Below are 21,105 nucleotides of genomic sequence, written 5' to 3' on the forward strand. Positions count from 1 at the left end.
TGTGGAGGCTTGCGGCACTTCCTTCTGCACTCCCTTTCTCTGAGGTTATTGCTTGAGTTCCTGCCTCCCTGCTGCCACCCCACCCCTCACCTGAGCAAAGCACAGCTGTCTAGGAAGCCCCTCATGGCCTCACATCCACCTGTACATCTCTTCTGAGTCCTCTGCTTCAGGCCACTGCCAACGAGGGAGCCTCACCCAAATGGGCTGGATCCTCTTACAGACACTGCCTTTGCGCAGTCTTGAAAGTTCTCCTTTTTGTTTTTAAGGGTGCGATTTTTTTGGTCCTCTGTTGTCATTTTTTCAGCAACCTATAGCCAGACACTTCTTTTTTTCTTTTTAAACATTGGCACGTGAGCTAACAACTGTTGCCAATCCTCTTTTTATTTTCTTCTGCTTTTTTCTCCCCAAATCCCCCTAGCACATAGTTGTGAATTTTTTTTAGTTGTAGGTCCTTCTAGTTGTGGTACGTGGGATGCTGTCTCAATGTGGCCTGACAAGCGGTGCCATGTCTGCACCCAAGATCCGAACCAACGAAACCCTGGGCCGTGGGAAGTGGAGCCTGCAAACCTAACCACTAGGCCATGGGGCTGGGCCCTGAAAGTTCTTGAGATCAGGAAGTCAGTGTGATTCTTCAGACTTGCTCCAGAAGCCTTGGACCTCTCTCCAGGGCAAATCCATGCTCAGGGAACAAGATCTGCCTTGACTTTGTCGAAGACCCGAGGGCAGTTTGGCAACGCAGGGTTGGGTTCGAATGTGGTGGAGTGTCACTGTGACAGGGTCCCCAGTGCCTGCAATTAATTTTTCCCTTCTTTTGTTTCTAGCCCTTGCCTTTTATCTTAGTTGTGACTTGTCTGTCTACTGCACTAAAATCATTCCTTTCAGAAGCAATTTAAGAAGGATCCAGCACTATGGAAAGGTGAAGGATTGTCTTAGGGGAGGAAGTATCTAGTGCTGGGTTTTAATTAACATTTTGGTTTTCAAAAATCTGTAACTTACTGAGTTTTAGGGCTTAGTTTTACAATATTTTAAAAGTGAGATATTCTCTCCCTGACTCCCATGCAAATGGAAAATTACACTAAAGATAAATTTCCAAGAATTCAGAGAAAGTCAAAGTCCCACTCCCACTTCCTAGAGACCTTAGGTGAGGTATCTTCTAGGTCCCCCCATTTCAAACCCATATTATGTAAGTGCGATGAGTGGCATTAAAATCCTGCTTGTTCTTAACCTTTGACAAGAGCTTCACAGTGTGTTGGACACATTTTTTCATAGCAACACATTAAAATCTAGCTTATGCCTTTTATTAGCGGCAAAGCATTTTATCACATGACCTTTCTTTGGGAACCATGGATGGAAATGACCTACATCTTCACTGTGGGAGTGGTGACGTGGGTGTGTGCAATTGCCAAAATTCAGCCAGCTGTGCATTTCCAATAGATGCACTGTATTACATGTAAAGTACGCCCCAATGAAGCTCGTTTTAAAAATATTAACCTCTTTGAACTTTGTACTTTGGTTATGTAAAAACAACAAAACACTTTGTTCTTGTTGCTAAAAGACTCACACTGACACATCTGGAGGGAAAACGTTCTTCTCTGCAACTTTCTCTCAAATGGTCTGGCAGTAACAACAGCAGCCATCTGTTCATGCATTCAGAGATGGATCAAACAGCTGAAGTGAAGTGTTAAATGACAAACTACACAGAGGGGGAAAATAAAGGTTAGAAATAATAGTATTAAATCTTTTGAAATTTATTCTCCCCTTTAGTTTTCTTCCATGCTTTTTCTTCTTCTCTCTTCCTTTCTTCAACACTTTCCTCCCTTCCCCCTCTTTTTCCCCACTCTGTCCTTTACATTTTATTCCCTGCATATGTCAGCCCCGTGGTCAACCCGCATCACTGCCTCCATCTGCAGAGGTCAGGTACGAAGACCTGAGTGGGCTTTTGCTTGAGGATTTTGTAAGCTGTAAAGTGCTACCGGGGCCGGCTGGAGCTGGATTCAAACAGGAAGGTCTCATGGTGGAGACTTTCCTTCCGGGGGGAAGCCAGGCCGTAGGAAGGGTTTTCTACTGTGAGAATCGAAGGTCCAGGCACTGTGGAGGAGGAGGCTGCCTCAGGATCACCTCTGATGCTGTTTAAAATAAGCCAGATTCCAGATCCCCGTTCTGACTTCGAATTTCTGGGGACCCCGGCAGGGCTGCATTTTCACAATGGGCAGGAGTAACCTCCCAGGAGTTTGGGAGCCAGAAACCGAAGTGCAGCTGGCTCCCCTCCCACTCTGCCCATAAGCGCCTTTATTCTGCTTTTAGAACAATGAGCAACTTTTCTTTCCTTCAAGCCAGGGTTGCGGGAGGGCGGGTGTCAATCAGCCCTGTAATCTCCGGCCCAGCCCACTTGAAAATGAGCCCAGGGGCCGCCTAGGGAAACGCAGCCTTTATGCAAGCATCCGCTCTGGGTTTTTCAGTTTCTCTTCCTGATGCAGCAGTGGCGCCGAAAACCTGCGAAGAGGAAGACTCAGCCTTGCTTGTGAGTCTGGGGTCCAAAGGCGAGAGTGGATGAGAAAACGTAGTTGATGGGACAGAAAAGCAGGGGGCTGGAAGCAAGGCGGGGTGGAGGGGAAACGATTTGTTCAGAAGACGACCTGGGTGGCTTGTTGGGGGAAGGGCAGCCATGCCTAGTTCGCAGGGAGCACCCCAAACCCGGAGCCCTAGAACTTCAGAGCCTCTCCTCCCCCCTAGAAAGAATGCCTGTGGCTTCATCTCCCTTCCAAACATCTTTAAATGCCTTGAAAGAAACCTAACATATTCTTATTCATATTCATATTATCAAAGTATTAAAAGTCTTTTCTTGGTGGGGAGGGATGAGCTAAATGGGCCAGTTTGCTGGAGCTGGCACACCTAGAAGTCCTCAAGGAGGGTTGATGTCCTGCTGGGAAGGGCTTGAGACCAGCTGGCAGGAGAGCTGGGTTCCATCTGCCTCTCTACCCTCTCACTCCCCTCGTGATCTTTAGCAATCGAAAGAATCTCTCTGAGATGGGACAGGACCCATCTCCTGTCTAGCTAAATATATTGTGATGGTCAAAGAAATTAATTCATAAAAATGGCTGTGAAACCCAAGAAACTGTTAAACTTTCTGTTACCTGACATTTCCATCCACAGATGAGTGTAGGGGAAGGGTCTTAGTGGAATGGTTATTAATGATGGGTATACTTCAACTTAAAAAGCGTTTTGAGGGGAGACAAAGGTGAAATGAACATAGTTCCTGCTCCTGGGTGGCTGATTATCTAGTGAGGGGAGTATAATTTGGTAGGATGGGGTTCAAGGCAGGACTCGCTTGGCAGCATGAGAGAGGTTCACACCCTGGGCTAGACAAGTGGTTCTAAAAGTCACCTACACGTTGAAATCGCCGAGGGAGCTTGAAAAGATACTAAGGCTTAGGCTCAACCCAAGGGATACTGATTCAATTGGTTTTGCCCTTGGCTTGGGCATATGGATAGTAGAAACTCTCCAGGTGGTTCTAGGAAGCTGCCAAGGTTGAGGAGCATGGGTGAGATGTTCCAAAGACCAAGAGATGTCTGTTGTGGGTAAGACACAGCTTTCAGTAGAAGGAGTCTTTCAGGATGGCATTATTGTGATTATTATTGAGACATAGTTCATTTATCACATACTTCACCCTGTAAAGTGTATGTTAGGTGGATTTTAGTATAAGCCTGAGGTTGTGCCACCATGACCACCATCTAATTGGGATGATCTATTAGCATGTGCAGGTCTGATGGGTTGGAAGGCAGAGGTGAGAGTAATGCAGAGGAGGGAGATGCTTCAGCAGTGGCATCTTGGTGGGACAGAGTGAGGAGATGGGGGGAGTCCACTCTTACAGTAACCCAGGGGACATGCCGCCAGAGAAATGGGGGTGCTGCCAGACAGCAGGTTGTGGCAGCTGTGGGTTTTGTGGGTGGAGTGGAGGCATTGTGTGTTCACACACACAATGGGGCCTTATGGTTCTACCTGGGGACAGGCACAGTGTTCAGGAAGCCTTTGCAGTTTTCTAGGCTGAGGTACGTGAAAGCCTGGACTAAGGTAGTGGCTGTGGGATTGAAAAGGGTTTGGAGGAGCTGACTTTGAGTCCATGAGGCAGGGGAAAGGGGGATCAGAAGGGACCAAGGAAGCTAAGGGAACTAGGAGATGGGGAGAGGTTGGTGTGGTGGGTAGTGTAGTTTGCTTGTAGACCTCTTGGATTTGAGGGGCAGATGTTCGCAGAGGTGCAGATGTCCTGAGGCAGGTTGGAAAGGGGAATCTGGAGAGAGGTGAGTGTTGGATTGCATAGTGGGGAGCCGCCTCATTAGGCTTGTGACCCCCAGGGACTGAACAGAGAGGTCCCCTGGGAGCGCTCAGACACTTGCAAGATGTGGCCCCATGAAAGAGGACCTGACTGGATCTGGAGTCACTGGGAGGAAGAGGAGGAGATTCTAATGGCTGGAATCTAAGTGAGTTTCGACTCTGAGTGATTCAACTGGGGAAGTTACTTCTGGGAGGCAGAGGTGGCTGAAGGCAGGAAGAAGACACAGAAAGGGAGGCCAGTGGCATGTCTGTACAGGGGCTCAGTGAGACCAGCACTGGTCTGTGGCAGGAAGTCCGCTTTGGTGGGAGGGCTGCAGTGATTGGGTGCCTCTGAGGCTGGGGCCCTAACACTCAGCTGCCCAGAGCCTGTCCCTGCTATTTGGCTGTGCTCACTTGGCCTTTAACCTACACAGGGGTCCTCAATCTCAGGCGTTTCATAGCCCTTGACTTGGCAATGTTGTCCATTCCTGCCGGTGGCTGTTTTGGCTTTGTCTGGGCTCCCTGGGAGAGGAAGTGACGTTTCTTCGCATGTAGCCCTCACTCCTTGCTCATGATTGGACCGTGTGATATGACAATGTTTTCTGGGAGGGAACCTGCAGAGCTGGGGCGGGCAGAGTTAAAAAGTTTTTCCGGCACTTTCCTGCCTCAGCTGAGCTTGAGGCTTGTGGACCGGCCGGAGGTTGACAAATTCCCAGCCATGTGGCTGTGCTCTGTCCTGCCCTTCCTGGCCAGCATTGCCCTTTTTGCTCCCGTGGATGTCGCCACTGGTGAGTGGGGTTGTTTCCAGTCTGCATCGAGGGTGGAGCCACCGGGCCTTTGGGGTGGGGAGAGTAGCTGGAGGAGGCTGGTTTCCACCGCCTCAACCCTGGTTTTCCACTCTTTGCTGGACCTTGCATTCTCCCCCGACCTCCCACCCCACCCCGCCATTTTCTGGCCTCACCTTAATCTCTTTGCTCTACTTGGGGTTGTAGGGGAGAAAAAATAATTTTCCTTCTACCCTTCTGAGTTCTTAGCTGAGACCACTGTAAAGACAGATTAAGAAGAGAAAAACAAACCGAAGTTTCTTAACAGGTGTACCTCCTGTATCCAGGAGAGCCCCCCCCCCCCCCAGGAAGATCCCTTAATCTGAAGAGTGCCTCAGAATTCAGGATCACATCCATCTTAATAGGGAAGGGGAGGTGGTCTGTAAGGAGAGTAGATGATATAGGAAAGATGAATGGGCCCTTAGAAGAATAGATGGGGGATTTGGTAGTTTGTGACAAAGTTAGGGCATGGTGTCTCCTCTCCTGTCATAAGAATCAGTCATCTTTGGTTAATGAAACTCGCCTGAGATCTGTGCCAGTTGAGTTCCTTTTGGAAGACTTGTCTTTAGATAGATAAGGGGAGTTCAGACAAAGCTTCTCCCTGCATTTGCTTTTTTTTTTTTGAAAAAAAATTGTTTCATTGAGGTTGTATTGGTTTATAACATTGTGTAATTTCAGGTGTATGCTATTATATATCAATTTCTGTATAGACTGCATCGTGCTCAGCACCAATAGTCTAGTTTTTGTCTGTCACCATACATATGTGCCCCTTTACCCCTTTGCCCAACCCCCCACCCTCTTCCCCTCTGGTAACCACTAATCTGTTCTCCTTATCTATGTGTTTATCTTCTGTATATGGGTGAAATCATATGGTGTTTGTCTTTCCCTGTCTGACTTATTTTGCTTAATTTAATACCCTCGAGGTCCATCTATATTGTTGCAAATGGGATTTTTTTTTATGGCTGAGTAGCATTCCATTGTGTATGTGTATCGCATTTTCTTTATCCATTCATGAGTTGATGGGCACTTGGGTTGCATCCATGTCTTGGCTATTTTGAATAATGCTTCAAAGAACATAGGAGTGCATAAATCTCTTCATATTGTTGATTTCATGTTCTTTGGGATAACTGGATGTCTTTTGGGATCCTATGGTATCCCACTATGGAACCCCAATAGTGGGATCGCTGGATCCTATGGTATTTCTATTTTGTATTTTTTGGGAAATCTCTGTTTTCCATAGTGGCTGTACCAGTTTGCATTCCCACCAGCAGTGAATGAGGGTTCCCTTTTCTCCACATCCTCTCCAAAATTTGTCATTTTTTGTCTTGTTCATTATAGCCATTCGGACAGGTGTAAGGTGATACCTGATTGTAATTTTGATTTGCATTTCCCTACTTCTTAGCGATGTTGAACGTCTTTTCATGTGCCTGTTGGCCATCTGTGTATCTTCTTTGGTGAAATGTCTGTTCCTATGCTCTGTCCATTTTTTGATCAGATTGTTTCTTTGATGTTGACTTGTATGAGTTCTTTATATATTTTGGAATTCACTCCTTGTTGGCTATTTGATTTACAAATATTTTCTTTCAGTTGATGGGTTGTCTTTTCATTTTGTTCATGATGTCCTTTGCCTAGCATAAGCTTTTTAAAAGTTTGAAGTAGTGTCATTTGTTTATTTTTTGTTTTGTTTCTCTTGCCTGAGTAGGCATGATATTCGAAAAGATGGTGCTAGGACTGAAGTCAAAGAGTGTACTGCCTCTATTTTCTTCTAGGAGTTTTGTGGTTTCAGGTCTTACATTTGAGTCTTGAATCCATTTTGAGTTAATTTTTGTGTTTGGTGCAAGATAACGGTCTACTTTGATTCTTTTGTATGTGGCTTTCCAGTTTCCCCATCACCGTTTGTTAAAGAGACTTTCCTTTCTCTGTTGTATGTTCTTGGCTCCTTTGAAAATTAGCTGTCCATAGCTGTGTGGTTTATTTCTGGGCTTTCAGTTCTGATCCATTGATTGTGTGTCTGTTTTTGTGCCAGTACCATACTGCTTTGACTGCTATAGCTTTGTAGCATATTTTGAAGTCAGGGACTGTGCTGCCTCCAGCTTTGTTCTTTTTTCTCAGGATGGCTTTGGCTATTCGGGGTCTTTTGTTGTTTCGCATACATTTTAGGATTCTTTGTTCTATTTCCATGAAGAATGTCATTGGGATTCTGATTGAGATTGCACTGAATCTATAGATTGCTTTAGGTAATATGGACACTTTAAGTATGTCTAATCTTCCACTCCATGAGCATGGAATATCTTTCCATTTCTTTTTGTCTTTTTGATTTCTTTCAATAATGTCTTATAGTTTTCTGTGTATAGGTCTTTCACCTCCTTGGTTAATTTTAATCCTGGATATTTTCTTCTTTTTGTTGTGATTGTAAGTAGTATTGTATTCTTGACTTCTCTGCTAGTTCATTCTCTGTGTATAGAAATGCAACTGATTTTTGTAGGTTGATTTTCTCCTCTGCAGCTTTGCTGTAGTTGTTGATTATTTATATCAATTTTGTGTTGGATTCTTGAGAGTTTTTTATATGTAGAATCATGGCATCCACAAACAGTGAGAGTTTTACTTCTTTCTGTCCAGCATGGATCCCTTTAGTTCTTTTTCTTTCCTAATTGCTCTGGCCAAAACCTCCAGTACTATGTTGAATAGGAGTGGTGAGAGTGGGCATCCTTGTCTTGTTCCTGTTCTCCAAGGGTTGGCTTTCGATTTTTCACTGTTATGTATGATGTTGGCTGTGGGTTTGTCATATATGGCCTTTATTATGTTGAGGTACTTTCTTTCTATGCTCTTTTTATTGAGAGTTTTTATCATAAATGGATGTTGGATCTTGTCAAATGTTTTCTCTGTACTTGTTGAGATGATCATGTGATTTTTATTCCTCATTTTGTTGAGGTTGTATATCACATTGATTCATCGGTGGATGTTGAACCATCCTGCATCCCTGGTCTAAATCCCAGTTGATCACAGTGTATGATCCTCTTAATGTATTGCTGTATTCAGTTTGCCAGTATTTTGTTGAGGATTTTTGCATGTATGTTCATCAGTGATATTGGCCTGTAATTTTGCTTCCTTGTGTTGTCCTTGTCTGGTTTTGGTATCTGGCTAATATTGGCCTCATAGAATGAGTTAGGAAGTGTTTGTCTTCTTCAAATTTTCTGAATAGTTTGAGAAGAATTGGTATTAACTCTGTTTGTATGTTTGGTAAAATTCTCCCGAGAAGGCAGCTGGTCCTGGACTTTTGTTTCTTAGGAGGTTTTTGATAGTTGTTTCTCTCTTTACTTGTGATTGGTCTCTTCAGATTGTCTATTTCTTGTTGATTTAATTTCTGGAGATTGTATGAGTTTTAAGAATTTATCCGTGTATTCTCTATCCAATTTGTTGGCTTATAGATTTTCATAACATTCTCTTATAATCCTTTGCATTTCTGTGATAACTATTGTAATTTCTCCTCTCTCAGTTTTAGTTTCACTTATTTGAGGCTTCTCTCTTTTTTTCTTAGTGAGTCTGGCTAAGGGCATGTCACTTTTGTTTATCTTCTCAAAGAACCAGCTCTTAGTTTCATTGATGCTTTGTACTGCTTTTGAGTCTCTATTTCATTTATTTCTGCTCTGATTTTTATTATTTACCTCCTTCTGCTGACTTTGGGCTTTGTTCTTCTTCTTCTAGTTCTCTTAGGTGTAGCTTAACATTATGTATTTGAGATTTTTCTTGTTTGTTGAGGTAGGCCTAGTACCGCTTTTGCAGCATCCCATAATGTTGGTATGTTATGTTTTAATTTTCATTAGTTTCCAGATATTTTTTATTTCTCCTTGATTTCTTCATTGATCCAATGGTTGTTCAGTAGCATGTTGTTTAATCTCCACATATTTGTGCCCGTCCCATCTTTTTCCTTGTAGTTGATTACTACTTTTATAGCATTGTAGTGGGCAAAGATGTTTGATACGATTTCAGTCTTCTTAAATTTGTCGAGGCTTGCCTTGTTTCCCGACATGTGGTCTCTCTTTCAGAATGTCCCATGTGCACTTGAGAAGAATGTATATTCTGTTTTGGATGGAATGTTTATATATATATATATATATATATATATATATATATATATATACATATGTATGTATATAAAGCCCATCTGCTCTAGCATTTCATTTAAGGCCACTGTTTCCTTGTTGAATTTCTGTCTCGATGATCTAGCCATTGATATAAGTGGGTAGTGGAGGTCCCGTACCGTTATTGTGTTGCTGTCAGTTTCTGCCCTTAGGTCTGCTAGTAGTTGCTTTATATACTATGGTGTTCCTGCATTAGGTGCATATATCTTGATAAGTGCTATGTCCTCTTGGTGTAATGTCCCTTCATCATTATATATTGCCCCTCTTTAGCTCTCATTGTCTTTTCTATCTTGAAATGTGCTTTGTCTGTTAGAAGTATGACAACACCTCTTTTCCTTTGCTTGCCATTTCCTTGGAGTATCATCTTTGATCCTTTCACTCTGATCCTATGTTTGTCTTTAGAGCTGAGATGTGTTTCCTGGAGGCAGCATATTACTGGGTCTTGTTTTTTAATCCCTCCAGCCACCCTGTGTGTTTTGATTGGGGAATTCCATCCGTTTACATTTAGAGTGATTATTGATAAATGAGGGCTTAATACTGCCATTTTATCTCTTTTTATCTGGCGGTTCTATATTTCCACTGTTTTTCTTCTCTTGTATTTCTGACTGCCATTTCAGTGTAATGGTTTTCTCAGTTTTCTCTTTATTTATGATTTGTGGCTCTGCTGTGACTTTTTGTTGAGTGCTTACCATGAGGGTGGTATAAAACATCTCATAGACGAGATAGTTCATTTTCTTTTTTTCCCTTTTTTTAGTGAGGAAGATTGGCCCTGAGCTAAGATCTGTTGCCAATCTTCGTATTTTTGCTTGAGAAAGATTGTCGCTGAGCTAACATCTGTGCCACTCTTCCTCTATTTTATGTCAGATGCCAACAAAGCATGGCTTGATGAGTGGGGCTAGGTCCACACCCCGGATCCGAACCCACAAACCCCTGGCCGCTGAAGAAGAGTGCGCAAACTTAACCACTACACCACCAGGCCGGCCAAGATATTCCGTTTTCTGCTAGCCTCTAATCTCCATTAGGCTAAGCAGGTTCGACCTCTTTCCTCTTCCCCTTCTGAGTTACTGTTGTCACACATTCTGTTTTGTGTTGGGAGTGCATGATTAAATTGAAGTGTTTATATTTATTTTTGATGCTTTCTTCCCTTTATCTTTTATGTCATAATTAAGTGTTTGCTAACCTCTTCTGATAGCTTCAATTTCTGATTTTGTCTATTTATCTGCTTGCTCAAAGCTTTGTAAACCTTTGCCTTTTTGTTTCAGCTAGGAGGGCTTCCTTCATCATTTCTTGTAAGGCAGGTCTGGTGGCGATGAACTCCCTCGACCTTTGTTTATATGGGAAAGCTTTTATTTCTCCATCATATCTGAAGAATAGTTTCACTGGATAGAGTAATCTTGGCTGTAAGATTGGTCTTTCAGTATTTTGAATATATCATTCCCTTCTCTCCTGTACTGTAAAGTTTCTGGTGAGAAATCCCCTGAAAGCCTGATAAGGGTTGCTTTGTAGGTTAGTTTGCTCTGCCTTGCTGCTTTTAATATTTTTTCTGTGTCATCGACCTCTGCCAGTTTTCCTTTGATATGCCTTGGAGAAAGTCTCTTTACATCGACGTAATTAGGAGTTCTATTGGCTTCATGTACTTGTAAGTCCAGTTTCTTCCCTCAGTTTGGGGAGTTCTCAGCTCTTATTTCTTTGAACAAGCTCTCTGCTCCTTTCTCCCTCTAGAGTACCTATAATCCTTATATTGCTTTTGCCAATTGAGTCAGATATTTCTGAAAGAATTTCTTTATTTTTTAAAAATCTTAGTTCTCTCTCCTTCACCTGAAGCATTTCTGTATTTCTGGTCTCTAGTTCACTAATTGTGTCCTCTATAACCTCGGCTCTACTTTTGATGGTTTCTAGACTATTTTTTATCTCATTGTGCTCTTCATGCCAGATTGTGTTTTGATTCCTTTATTGCTTAAATTTTTTTGGTGAAGTATTCCTTCTGTTCTGTAATTTTATTGCTGAGTTTATTGCACTGTCTTTCTGAGTTTTCTTGTAACTCATTGAGTTTCTTTGTGACAGCTATTTTGAATTGTTTGTCATTTAAGATTGTAAACGTTTATGATTTCAGGCTTGGTTTCTGGAGACTCATCATCTTCCTTTTCCTCTGAAATGTTCCTGTGGTTCTTCTTGGTGTTTGATGATTGATCCTTCGCCGGTGCGTTTGTGGTAGTGTTACATCACAGGTTCCACCTGCCACCACTGGGTAGGGGGGCAGGAGCTGTGTTTTCTGATCCTGCCGTATCTGTTGTAGTTGTGGTGGTAGAGACACTCTGTGTTTGCAAGGGCTGCTGCAACCACTTGGCAGGTTGCACTCAGGTGGGCCAGGTCGCTGTGCTTGATGGGGCCAGCTGAGTTGGAGTGCTCGATGGGAGGTGCACCTATGTAGTGGCTGAGATGCACACCTCACTGGGGAGCCTTGCCACAGGTGAGGCCATGACAGCACTGTGGATGCTGCTGCGGGCCAGGCTACCACTCAGAAAGCGTTTGTACGTGGGCTGGGCTTCCCCCGCCTCCATTTACGCTCCTGCCTGGCCACTGTGTGAGATTCTGAGACTGGGATCACTGCTGCTGGGGAGGTGGAAAGGTGCCCTCACCTAGTTCCACCGCGTTCTGGGCATCTAGTCCACCCACCTTCATATGGATGGCAGCGTGGGTCTCTCAGGTGTCCTTTTGTGCTGTGTAGGGAATCCTCTGTTGGTTCATGAATATCTGTTTAGTTATAACTTAGAGGGAAGAGACCAAGGGAACAACTCATTCTGCCATGATGCTGACGTTACTCCCCACATGCCTTTTTTCAAGTGCATACCCCTCAAAAGGATCACGACACCAAAGACATAGTTTGGGGTGACATATCCCATTACCCTTAAGTGTGCCGTCCAATTTTGTTCTTCCTGTCCGACGATCTCAGTTCTTCTGACGACTCTGGGACTGCAACTCCTTCTTGGGTCAGTGCTTTGAATGGCACTCAGGGGGCCATGGAGGTCTGAGGCTCAGACCACACTTCCCACCAGTTTGTGCACTGCCCTTTCAGGGCCCTGAGCACTGTCTTCTCTGCTGCTGTCCGAATTCCTGCTTTGGACAGCAAGGAGAATCCAGGCAGGCAACTCTCAAGGGTCTCAGTCCTAAGAGTTAGGGGCCTTTTTCTAGTGACCAGGAGTCCTACGTGGTGTCCAGGCTCTAACCACATTTGCTCCTGCTGTGGGCACTGTGGCTGCTCCTGACTCTCATATTGAGGGAGGGTAGAGTCTGAAGGCTTCTGGCTAAGGGAGTCCATCTGTGACTTCTCTAGCCTCTGCTCTCCTCCTCCCCTCTAACTCCCTCTTCCCATTGTTAACTCTAATTTTCTGATATGCCCGCTTCCCACACCAGATTCTCTCCTGGCCTCATGCCCTGCCATATCATGTGCCCACTCAGTCCTTTAACCTCTCCCCACTGTCATCCCCTACTCTCCGCAGTTCTCTGACCCCTCTCTACTGTGTGCTTCCCGTCCCCACTTCCCCCCACTCCAAGTCCTTCCTCCACACCTCATGGGTCATTGTCTACAAGGCACCTTCACGTGCATGGCTCTTCCGAACTATCCAGGACCCTAACTTTCCGGGGTGCCTTTTGTCCAGAGAGTCTTCCCTCTATCCCCATTCTCCTAGGATCTTCACCAAGGGGAGCCCTGAGGTATAGTGCACAGCCCCTCATGCACAGACCTGCGCCTGTCTTGGTGCTTCATCCTCCTAACTCCCCTCCAGTGCAGGCTCCTGCTCTTGGCCCTGCTTCATCCTGGGCCTTTCACCTAGCACCACCCAACCCCACTCCTGCATCCCAGACCTCACACTCATAAGGCCTCCAGTCTCCAGCCCACAGGTGTGGACTCCTCTCCCTGGTCCTTCATCACTCCTTCTTATGTGGTATCTTGCCTTGCCCCCACACCTTGCTCACCTTCCTGGGGGTCCTCACTAAGTTCTCCTCTCTCACAGACCCTTCACCCACACCCAGAGCACGCCTCCTGTCCTGTCAGCACAGTAACCCAAGTTGTCCCAGGATCACCTATCACCCCCCAGTACCAGGCCCTGACCATTATCTCTCCTGCCCTGTCTTGCCTTCCCCTCCCCCAATGACAAGACACTGCTCTTATTCTCATGAAGGCCCAGCTCCTGGCCCTTCCTTCTGCCCCCTTTGTTTCCTTGACCCCAGTGGGCTTTCGTGCCTACTCCCTTTATCTGAAATCCATGTTGGTGGCATTTGGTCGGCTGTGTCCTTTCCCTACAGTGGGCCTTCATTCAGCACCGCCCCTCCTGTGCTGGAAGTCTGACCCAATCCTCTTTGGAAGTACATCCTGCCCCACTACCCGACCTGCTCCAACCATGTAGTTCCTTCCTCAGGCTGAGCTCCTTGGCATTTCAGATCTATTTTCTCTTCTATCCCCGCTCCTTTCTAAGTCTCAACTACCCTTGGACACACTGCGCTGACTCTTTGAGACCCTGCCACCTGCCTTTCCCAGGGGATGGGAAAGGTCCATCCCCTGGCAGGTCCATCCAACTTGCCACCTGGGGCCTCGCCGTGCCTCTTCAACTCTGGACCAAGGTCCACACTTTCACAACCCCTTTAGGTAATGGCCTAACCTAAACTCTCTTGTGTCACAATCTACCCCTTTGCCTGAGGCCTGAAGCCTCACCCTCCCTGGGCCCCAAGTTGTCCACCCATGGTGAGCCCTCAACCCCCACTCCCCATCTCACCATATCCCATCTTCGCACCACAGTCAACCTGACCATGGATCCCTCCCATCCCAGGCCCCTCACGTCCCCTCACTCTGCTCTAATGAGACCTCCGCTTCACTATGGCCTTCTTGCCTCTCCGTTGCCCCCTGCAGGCCAGCCTGTCTGCTACCTGGCTCCTTAGGCAGCCCCTGCCTCCCTCTCCTGGCACCTGTCCTACCTGTTTGCCCATCTCCATCCCCCACCTTCTGCAATTCCCTCTCCTCCTTTCCCCTTTCCTGCTTTCCTGCATTGGAAAGCTCATCCTTGTGCCTTTGCACATGTGGATTTTCTGCATCCTCCAGACCCTGAGAGACTCAGGACAGCACAACTTTTCTATTAAACATCTTACGTGCAGTTATTTCCGTAAATTCCACAAATTTCCACAAATTGACAGTTTCGTGTGGTCTCCTCCTTGCCCAGGATCCCCCAGTCTTCTTTATAACCTCACAGTGGTGTCTCACCATGGATCTGTGCAACCGAGATTTTTTGCTGATGGATACTTGGATGGTCAGCCCTTCCTGCACTATGACAGTGAGAAAGGCAGGGCAGAGCCCCGTGGGCTGTGGGCAGGCGCTGTCCTTGGAGCAGAAACCTGGAACACAGAGACAAAAGACTTAGAAAAGAAGGTGAAGGACCTCAAAATGACTCTGGCAGACATCATGGCCCTGCAGGACCAGAAAGGAGGTGAGTGTGGGGAGGAGACACAAGTGATATGATGTCTTTTCCAGGAAAGTTTGGGGCAGACAGCAAGGACCTGTGTCTTTCCACTGCATTGTTGGCAAGTGGGGGTGGGGAATGGGGGCTGTGGAGTTCCACAGGGAGGTGGCCATTACTCAGCCAGCACAGGAAGACATGGAGGACAGAAGGAGGGGCCCCCTGGCTGGAGTTTCTCACTTGGGCAGGGAAGGCAGAGGGACACAGAGAATGGAGAAGTCACTGCTCGGTGGGGGCAGACTCTCACTCCCTCCAGGAGATCCGGGGCTGTGAGATCCAAGAAGACAACAGCGCCAGGGGCTTGTGGCATTTCTGCTATGATGGGGAGCTCTTCCTCTCCTATAACCCGAAGACCAATGAGTGGACAGTGGCCAAGTCCTCGGCTCAGACCCAGGCTGTGGAGATCAAGAAGTCCTGGGAAGCAGATGGCTTTCAAAGCAAGGATTACCATGCCCGTGTGCAGGGAGAGCTCTGTGGAAGACTGCGGAGATATCAGAAATCCTGGATGGGCTTCATGGACCACACAGGTATGACCCTGGAGCAGGAACTACTTGTCCTCCAGGCCCCTGGAGCCTCCCCGCCAACTCTGCCCAAGGAAACCGCCCTGCACTATGGGATGCAAATATGTTGTGATGGGGGTTTGTGTTGTGATTTGCCTGTTGTGTTAAAGCCACTGCATAAAGAAACCACACAGGTGGGCAGGGCAATGAACCGTTCCAGTGTCCATAATCCAGGGAAGCGGTGTGGCCTTACACAGAACACTGAAACTGGGAAGGTGGGTATCAGGCAGGAGAGGAAGCCTCCTTCTGGGGTGCGAGTCCCTCTGACTCCCTGCCTGCCTGTCACAGACAAACCACCCCCTCATCTCCTTTCACAGCCTCACCACGTGGATCCAAGAGAGTGAACCTCAATCCCACCCATCCTCCTGCCAGTCTAGAGGAATTTGGCCTTAGGGTGAAGGACAGGCTTGGGAAGGTCCTGGGTCACTGAGGGCTTCAGCCAGAGCTGGGACGGTGTGGAGAGCCCTGTGGTCTCCATCTCCCTCAGAGGGGAGTGGGGCTGGGACACCAGCCTCACTAGCTTCGTGCTTTCTTCCCCAGTGCCCCCCTCAGTGAACGTGACTTGCAGCCAGGCCTCGGATGGCATGGTCACCCTGACGTGCTGGGCTTTTGGCTTCTCCCCTCGGAACATCTCAGTGACCTGGCTTCAGGATGAGGAACCCCTGAGCCAGGATGCCCAGCAGTCTAGGGGTGTCCTGCCTGATGGCAATGGCACCTACCAGACCTGGGTGGCCATAAGGATTCCGCAAGGAGAAGAGCAGAGGTTCATGTGTCACGTGGAACACAGCGGGAACCACACTGTACACCCTGTGACCTCTGGTGAGCCTGGGGTGCTCCTGGAGGGGTCCTGACCCTGGTGGAATCAGGGGCCTGGGTGGGAGAGAAGAGAGAAGGGCTGTGGCTCTCATGTGCGCAGGTTGTAATAAGGCTCTTTTTCAGGAAAGGCCGTGGTGCAGCAGTTTGAATGGCCAGTCATTCTGGCTCTTGCTCTTGGTGGTAGTAGTAGTGTTTTTATTGCCGTGACTGTGTGTGTCCTATGTTACAAAAAGAAGAAGAAGACAACACCAGCTGCAGAGAGCACAGGTGAGAAAACTGGGCAGTGAGCGGACATGGTTGGGCTCTGCCTGGGATGTAGGGCCCTCTTATCTCCCTATGCACGATAGAAGTGAGGATGACAAGCCTCTGTAAGGAGAGCTGAGGGTTAGAGTACTTGTGAGGGGAAGGGGGGCCACATCAGCATCTACACCCCTTGGTCCTGCCCACAGCCAAGGCCAGGCTGGGGCCCTTGAGTGTGCAGCTGTAGCCACTCCTTGCTCCAGATAAGGATTGGGCAGCAAGGAGGACGGTGGCTCCCTGCTGTGCCCTCATCCCTCTGTCTCTGTAACTTAGGCTCACCAGCTCATCCAGGGGCAATGTGTTGGGATCATGTGCCCATTAGGAAAGGCCTGGGGTGCTCAGGGAATCAGAAGGAGCAAGCAGTAAAAGCATCGGTGACCTAGTGGGAGTGTCACCCAGTGGGGAAGCATAGGAATGAGAGGGGACACCTGTAGTCCCTTCCTGCCTGTACCCGCTCCCCCCAATTCTCCAGCCACTATGAGGAATCCAAGTAGAAGACCCACGAGGCCCAACCTGGGGCTCACTGGTTGGTGCCTGAGCCCTGCCTAGGATGTCCCGTTGGGAGGTCCCACTTGCAAAAGACAGTTGGGTCCTGAGCACTGGTGGTCATCTTCTGTCCGTTTTGTAGACCCTCCAATTCCTCCTCCAGGAACCGTCTCCCGAGTGTTGTTTCCTTTGGGTCCCTCCTGTTCTCTACACCTTCCCAGTTCCCATAGCATGGCCTCATGGTTCCTGGAGTTTCCTTGAAGATAATATGGAAGAGCAGAAGAGCAGATTGCCCTGGACCATGTGGGGAGAGAGGACAGCCCATTCTCAGGGCAGCTGTGGTCACTGTTTATATCCCACCTGCAGGTTTTTCCTGCCCAGCGCCTTGGGGTCCAGTCCAAGGGGGCATGCAGAGTGGGCACTGGGGCTGTGTTTGGGGCCTCACCTGGCTGTCCCTGAGCCAGTTCTCTTCCCCATGGTGGCCACTGCCCTGTACTTTAGAGGAAGGGACGGTCAACATAATTTCCCCGCTACCAGTTTGCTTGAGGGGCAAGGAAAGGGGAAGAGGGAGTTTTGTGTTTGGGCAAAGAAGAAAAGCAATGCCTGAAAGTGTGAAGGGCTGTGGGGTGCCAGGATTTGGGTCTTTTGTTCCCACCAGTTTTATGTGACCCTTGAGAGGGAAATAAGTTCTCACCCTTGAACCTAATATCCTTCTCACTTGGCCCTCAGTCCTGGGCAGACTGGGAGAGTTTGTCACCTTCCCCACAGCAAGGGGCTCCGTCTGTGTTAGAGCCAGAGCAGAGGGCATTGCGGGTCTGTGGTGTATCCTGCTCTGGCCCCCAGAGAGGGAACAGCAGTTTAGGTTCCCTTGGGGCAGAAATGGTTGCCTCCGCCTGTCACTGGGGCATTAGTCAAGAATAGTGTGAAAGACGTGCTCATTTCTCAATATTCCTACTTTAAATTTTGCTGTCCAAAACTAGTGTTTATGTTGTCAGCTGGCTAACCTTAATAGGATTTCCTCCCGTACTATCCTTGCAATACATAGAGAACAAAACAGGAATTCAAATGGGGATCTCCGCGTTCAGTTCCCAGGCGCGGAACCACATCACTTTCCTGTCAGTAGCCATGCTGCGGTGGCTGCTCACAAAGAAGAACCAGAAGAACTTACAACTATGCACAACTGTGTACTGGGGCTTTGTCATGGGGGAATGAAGAAAAAAGAAGCAAGATTGTAACAGATGTTAGCTAGGGTGACTCTTCCCCTGCAAACAAAACAAAACAAAACAAAACAAAGTGAACCCCTGAGTTCACATTGAGAAGCAGATTTAGTTTGGGCAGTTAGAGCAGTGTCCAGTTGAGTCCCTGCTAGAAACAGGAGCAGGAAGGCCTGGGCAGCCTCCGTGCAGCAGCAGCACTCAGGCTGAAGCTGAGATTCCAGGGGCCGGTGGGCCAAGAAGGAGCAAAGAAGGCCAAGTGCCACCTGAGAGCCTGGGTCAGGTGTGAAGGTCACGGCCAGGCCGGACCTCCGCGAGCATTGGGTGCTCCAGGGTCAGGTCGGTACAGACTCTGCCTGCTGGTCAGCTAAGCTTCCTGATGGGCTTTCCATTTCAGAGCTGCTGGCTCAGGGCTGGGGGAGGGAAGGAGGCTGAGCTGCAGCAGGAGGTCAGTGCCTGTGGTGGAGCAGGGCCAGTGGAGCAGACGCCGGCCCCGGTGGGCAGATGCTTGTGCAGGTGAGGAGGCCTGAGAAGGAAGTGTGTGTGTGACCACTCTCAGGCCTGGAGGACCGAGGAGTAGGGGCTTCTCTTTCAGGGAGGCCTCCCACCGTGTTGGGGAGACTGGGGGCTTGAGAGGAGGGGAGGGCCTTGGCTTTCCACTCCTGGATGTTGTCCCTTAGTCCTGTGGCCCTTTCTTCTTCCTGCGTGGTGGGTGGTGGAAGCAGGGACAGGCGAGGATGTTGGAGTCATGGGAGGAGATCAGCAAGGGCTGGGGTGGGGTGATAGGGAGAAAAAGTGGGGGTGTTATTTTACCTCAGAGAAAGGCAGAACCTGATTTGGGAGCAACTGAAGGAGAATTCCTGAGGGAATAAAAAAAGACTCTTGTGCAACCAGTTCAACACTTATTGGCTTCTCTTTCCCCAGAGCTCGTTAGCCTGCAATCTCAACACCAGATGGCGCCAACGGACCTGAATGGCACGGAGCCGCTGGGATGTCAAGTCTCTGCTGTCAGCCCCTGAGTCCACTGATTCAACTGAGGACGCTTAGAATCTGCAGCCAGGAGGCCTGAATTCAGCTCCCTGCTCGGGTCTTACTAGCACTTTCCCTCTTGGTGCCTCGGTTTCCTCATCTAAGAAATGGAACAAATAAGAGTATTTATTTCCAGTTGTGGTTGCAGGATCAAAAGTGTTAATATATATAAGTTCCTTGCAGCTGCACTACATTATTTATCAGTATTTTTATTTTTTGTGATATTACCTGTCTAATAATTCTATTATTATCAGTGAGACTTATCTGTGAATTCCTTTGTTATGGCTCTACTCGAGGACTCTTTTTTCTTTCTTTTCATTTTTGAGGAAGATTGGCCCTGAACTAACTACTGCCAGTCCTCCTCTTTTTTGCTGAGGAACCTGGCCCTGAGCTAACATCCATACCCATCTTCCTCTACTTTATATGTGAGACGCCTACCACAGCATGGTGTGCCAAGTGGTGTCGTGTCCGCACCCAGGATCCGAACCCTCGAACCCCAGGCCACCGAGAAGTGGAATGTGTGAATTTAACCGCTGCACCACCAGGCCGGCCCCTACTCAAGGACTCTTATACCAGCTTTCCTGGCACCTTGAGTTGCCCTTCAGTCCCTATCACACTCGTATATGCATTGTTTCATATCGACCTTGTCCGTATAATTTCCTATTGTTAACTGTTTAAATGCTGTTTGAAAACACATATCTGGTCTGTGCTTTACTTTACGTGCCTGGGAAGGGACAGGGTGTGAGGTTCTGGGGAGAAGGAGAGGTGTGTCTTGATGCCTGGACACAGCCTCAAAAAATCTCCACCTCCATCACCGCCAACTCCCAGTGAGTGACAGGTTCACAGCCAAGCATAAAGGGCTGGGAGGAGCTGGGATGGGACACCTGGGGCCAATGTTCCTGGGTGAGCTTGTGAGGGAAATTCTGCCTGAAGAGGTGACACCTGGTGATGAAGCAAAGCTGAAGTGTGACATCAGGGGAGGGGGACAGGGACAGTGCTCTGGGGTTTCCAGATTAAGAAGATTACGGGTCAGTGTGCTTCTGGGGTGAAGTGACTGCTGAAGATACGTGGACTGAGTTGATGAGAGAATAAATGAGCAGAGAATGTGGATGAATCAATCAAGCATCAGCCTCTGCCTCCATCAGTTCAGACTGATTTGTGCAAGGCCGATGGGGAGGTGAGATAGTCCCCCGGATGCTCTGTCCTTCCCGCCTTCTGGTCTTGGGGCACACAGATGGTGGTGTGTCATAGAAAAAGAGAGCAGATTTGTGGTTACCAGAGGCGGGAGGTGGCGAGTAGGGAATTGGATGAAGGCGATTAAAAGACACAAACTTCCAGCTCTAAGAGAACTCAGTTCAGGGGATGTAATGTCCAAGATGATGACTACTTCCCACAGCTGTAGGGTGTGTGCGAAAGTTCCTAGGGAAGTGGATCCTGAGTCACAAGGAAAAAAACATTTCTTTTCTCTTTCCTTTTTTCATCTCTATGAGATGATGAATCTTAACTTTGTGTGGCTATCGTTTCATAATCTATGTAGTCAAGTCATTGTGCTGTATACCTTAAACTCAGAGAGTGCTGTGGGTCGATTATATCTCAATAAAACTGGAAAAAAAGAATTTTGTTCACATTTCTATTGCAGTATCTGCCATTCTCTGATGTGTTGAATTCCTAAATCATTTAGTATTTTAAATTAAAATTAAGGTAGGTTCTTCAGCAAGTTATACTTTCAGAAAACAGAAAGGACCTTATGCAAACTTATTATTCTAAATGCATTGAGGATAATTATTCTTAAAGTTGGTACACATATATACCAGTTAGAATTTGTCTCAATTGTAAGGTAAATGTAATCACAGTCATAGAAACAAAGAGTGAGGATTTTTTTCCCCTCACATAATGGTAGTAATTTATTAATTAGT

The 21,105-nt window shown here is 47.3% G+C and overlaps 1 protein-coding gene across 6 annotated transcripts; it reads left to right on the forward strand.

Moving 5' to 3' along the window:
- The first annotated feature begins 4,685 nt into the window (after nucleotides 1-4,685).
- LOC103545592 (MHC class I polypeptide-related sequence B-like) lies at nucleotides 4,686-20,805 on the forward strand. Of its 6 annotated transcripts, XM_070585655.1 has the most exons (7): nucleotides 4,748-5,099; nucleotides 14,491-14,754; nucleotides 15,024-15,311; nucleotides 15,662-15,766; nucleotides 15,885-16,163; nucleotides 16,284-16,427; nucleotides 19,085-20,805. In XM_070585655.1, exons 1-7 carry the CDS (start codon nucleotides 4,883-4,885, stop codon nucleotides 19,177-19,179), a joined length of 1,392 nt encoding a protein of 463 aa, XP_070441756.1. In that variant the 5' UTR covers nucleotides 4,748-4,882; the 3' UTR covers nucleotides 19,180-20,805. The 6 variants fall into 6 exon arrangements, with proteins under 6 accessions (XP_070441759.1, XP_070441756.1, XP_070441755.1 ...); XM_070585658.1 differs by lacking the exon at nucleotides 15,662-15,766 and having other exon boundaries at nucleotides 4,686-5,099; XM_070585652.1 differs by lacking the exon at nucleotides 4,748-5,099 and having other exon boundaries at nucleotides 11,953-14,754.
- The last annotated feature ends 300 nt before the right edge of the window (nucleotides 20,806-21,105 follow it).

The sequence above is a fragment of the Equus przewalskii genome, chromosome 19 (assembly GCF_037783145.1).
Source record: "Equus przewalskii isolate Varuska chromosome 19, EquPr2, whole genome shotgun sequence".
Classification (NCBI taxonomy): Eukaryota; Metazoa; Chordata; class Mammalia; order Perissodactyla; family Equidae; genus Equus; species Equus przewalskii.

Excerpts from the sequence above, each read along its gene's own strand:
- LOC103545592 (XM_070585652.1), top strand. The coding sequence starts at position 14,151 with ATGGCCTTCTTGCCTCTCCGTTGCCCCCTGCAGGCCAGCCTGTCTGCT. Across the intron at positions 15,312-15,661 it reads GGGCTTCATGGACCACACAG|CCTCACCACGTGGATCCAAG; the intron begins GTATGACCCTGG and ends CTCCTTTCACAG. Across the intron at positions 16,428-19,084 it reads ACCAGCTGCAGAGAGCACAG|AGCTCGTTAGCCTGCAATCT; the intron begins GTGAGAAAACTG and ends CTCTTTCCCCAG.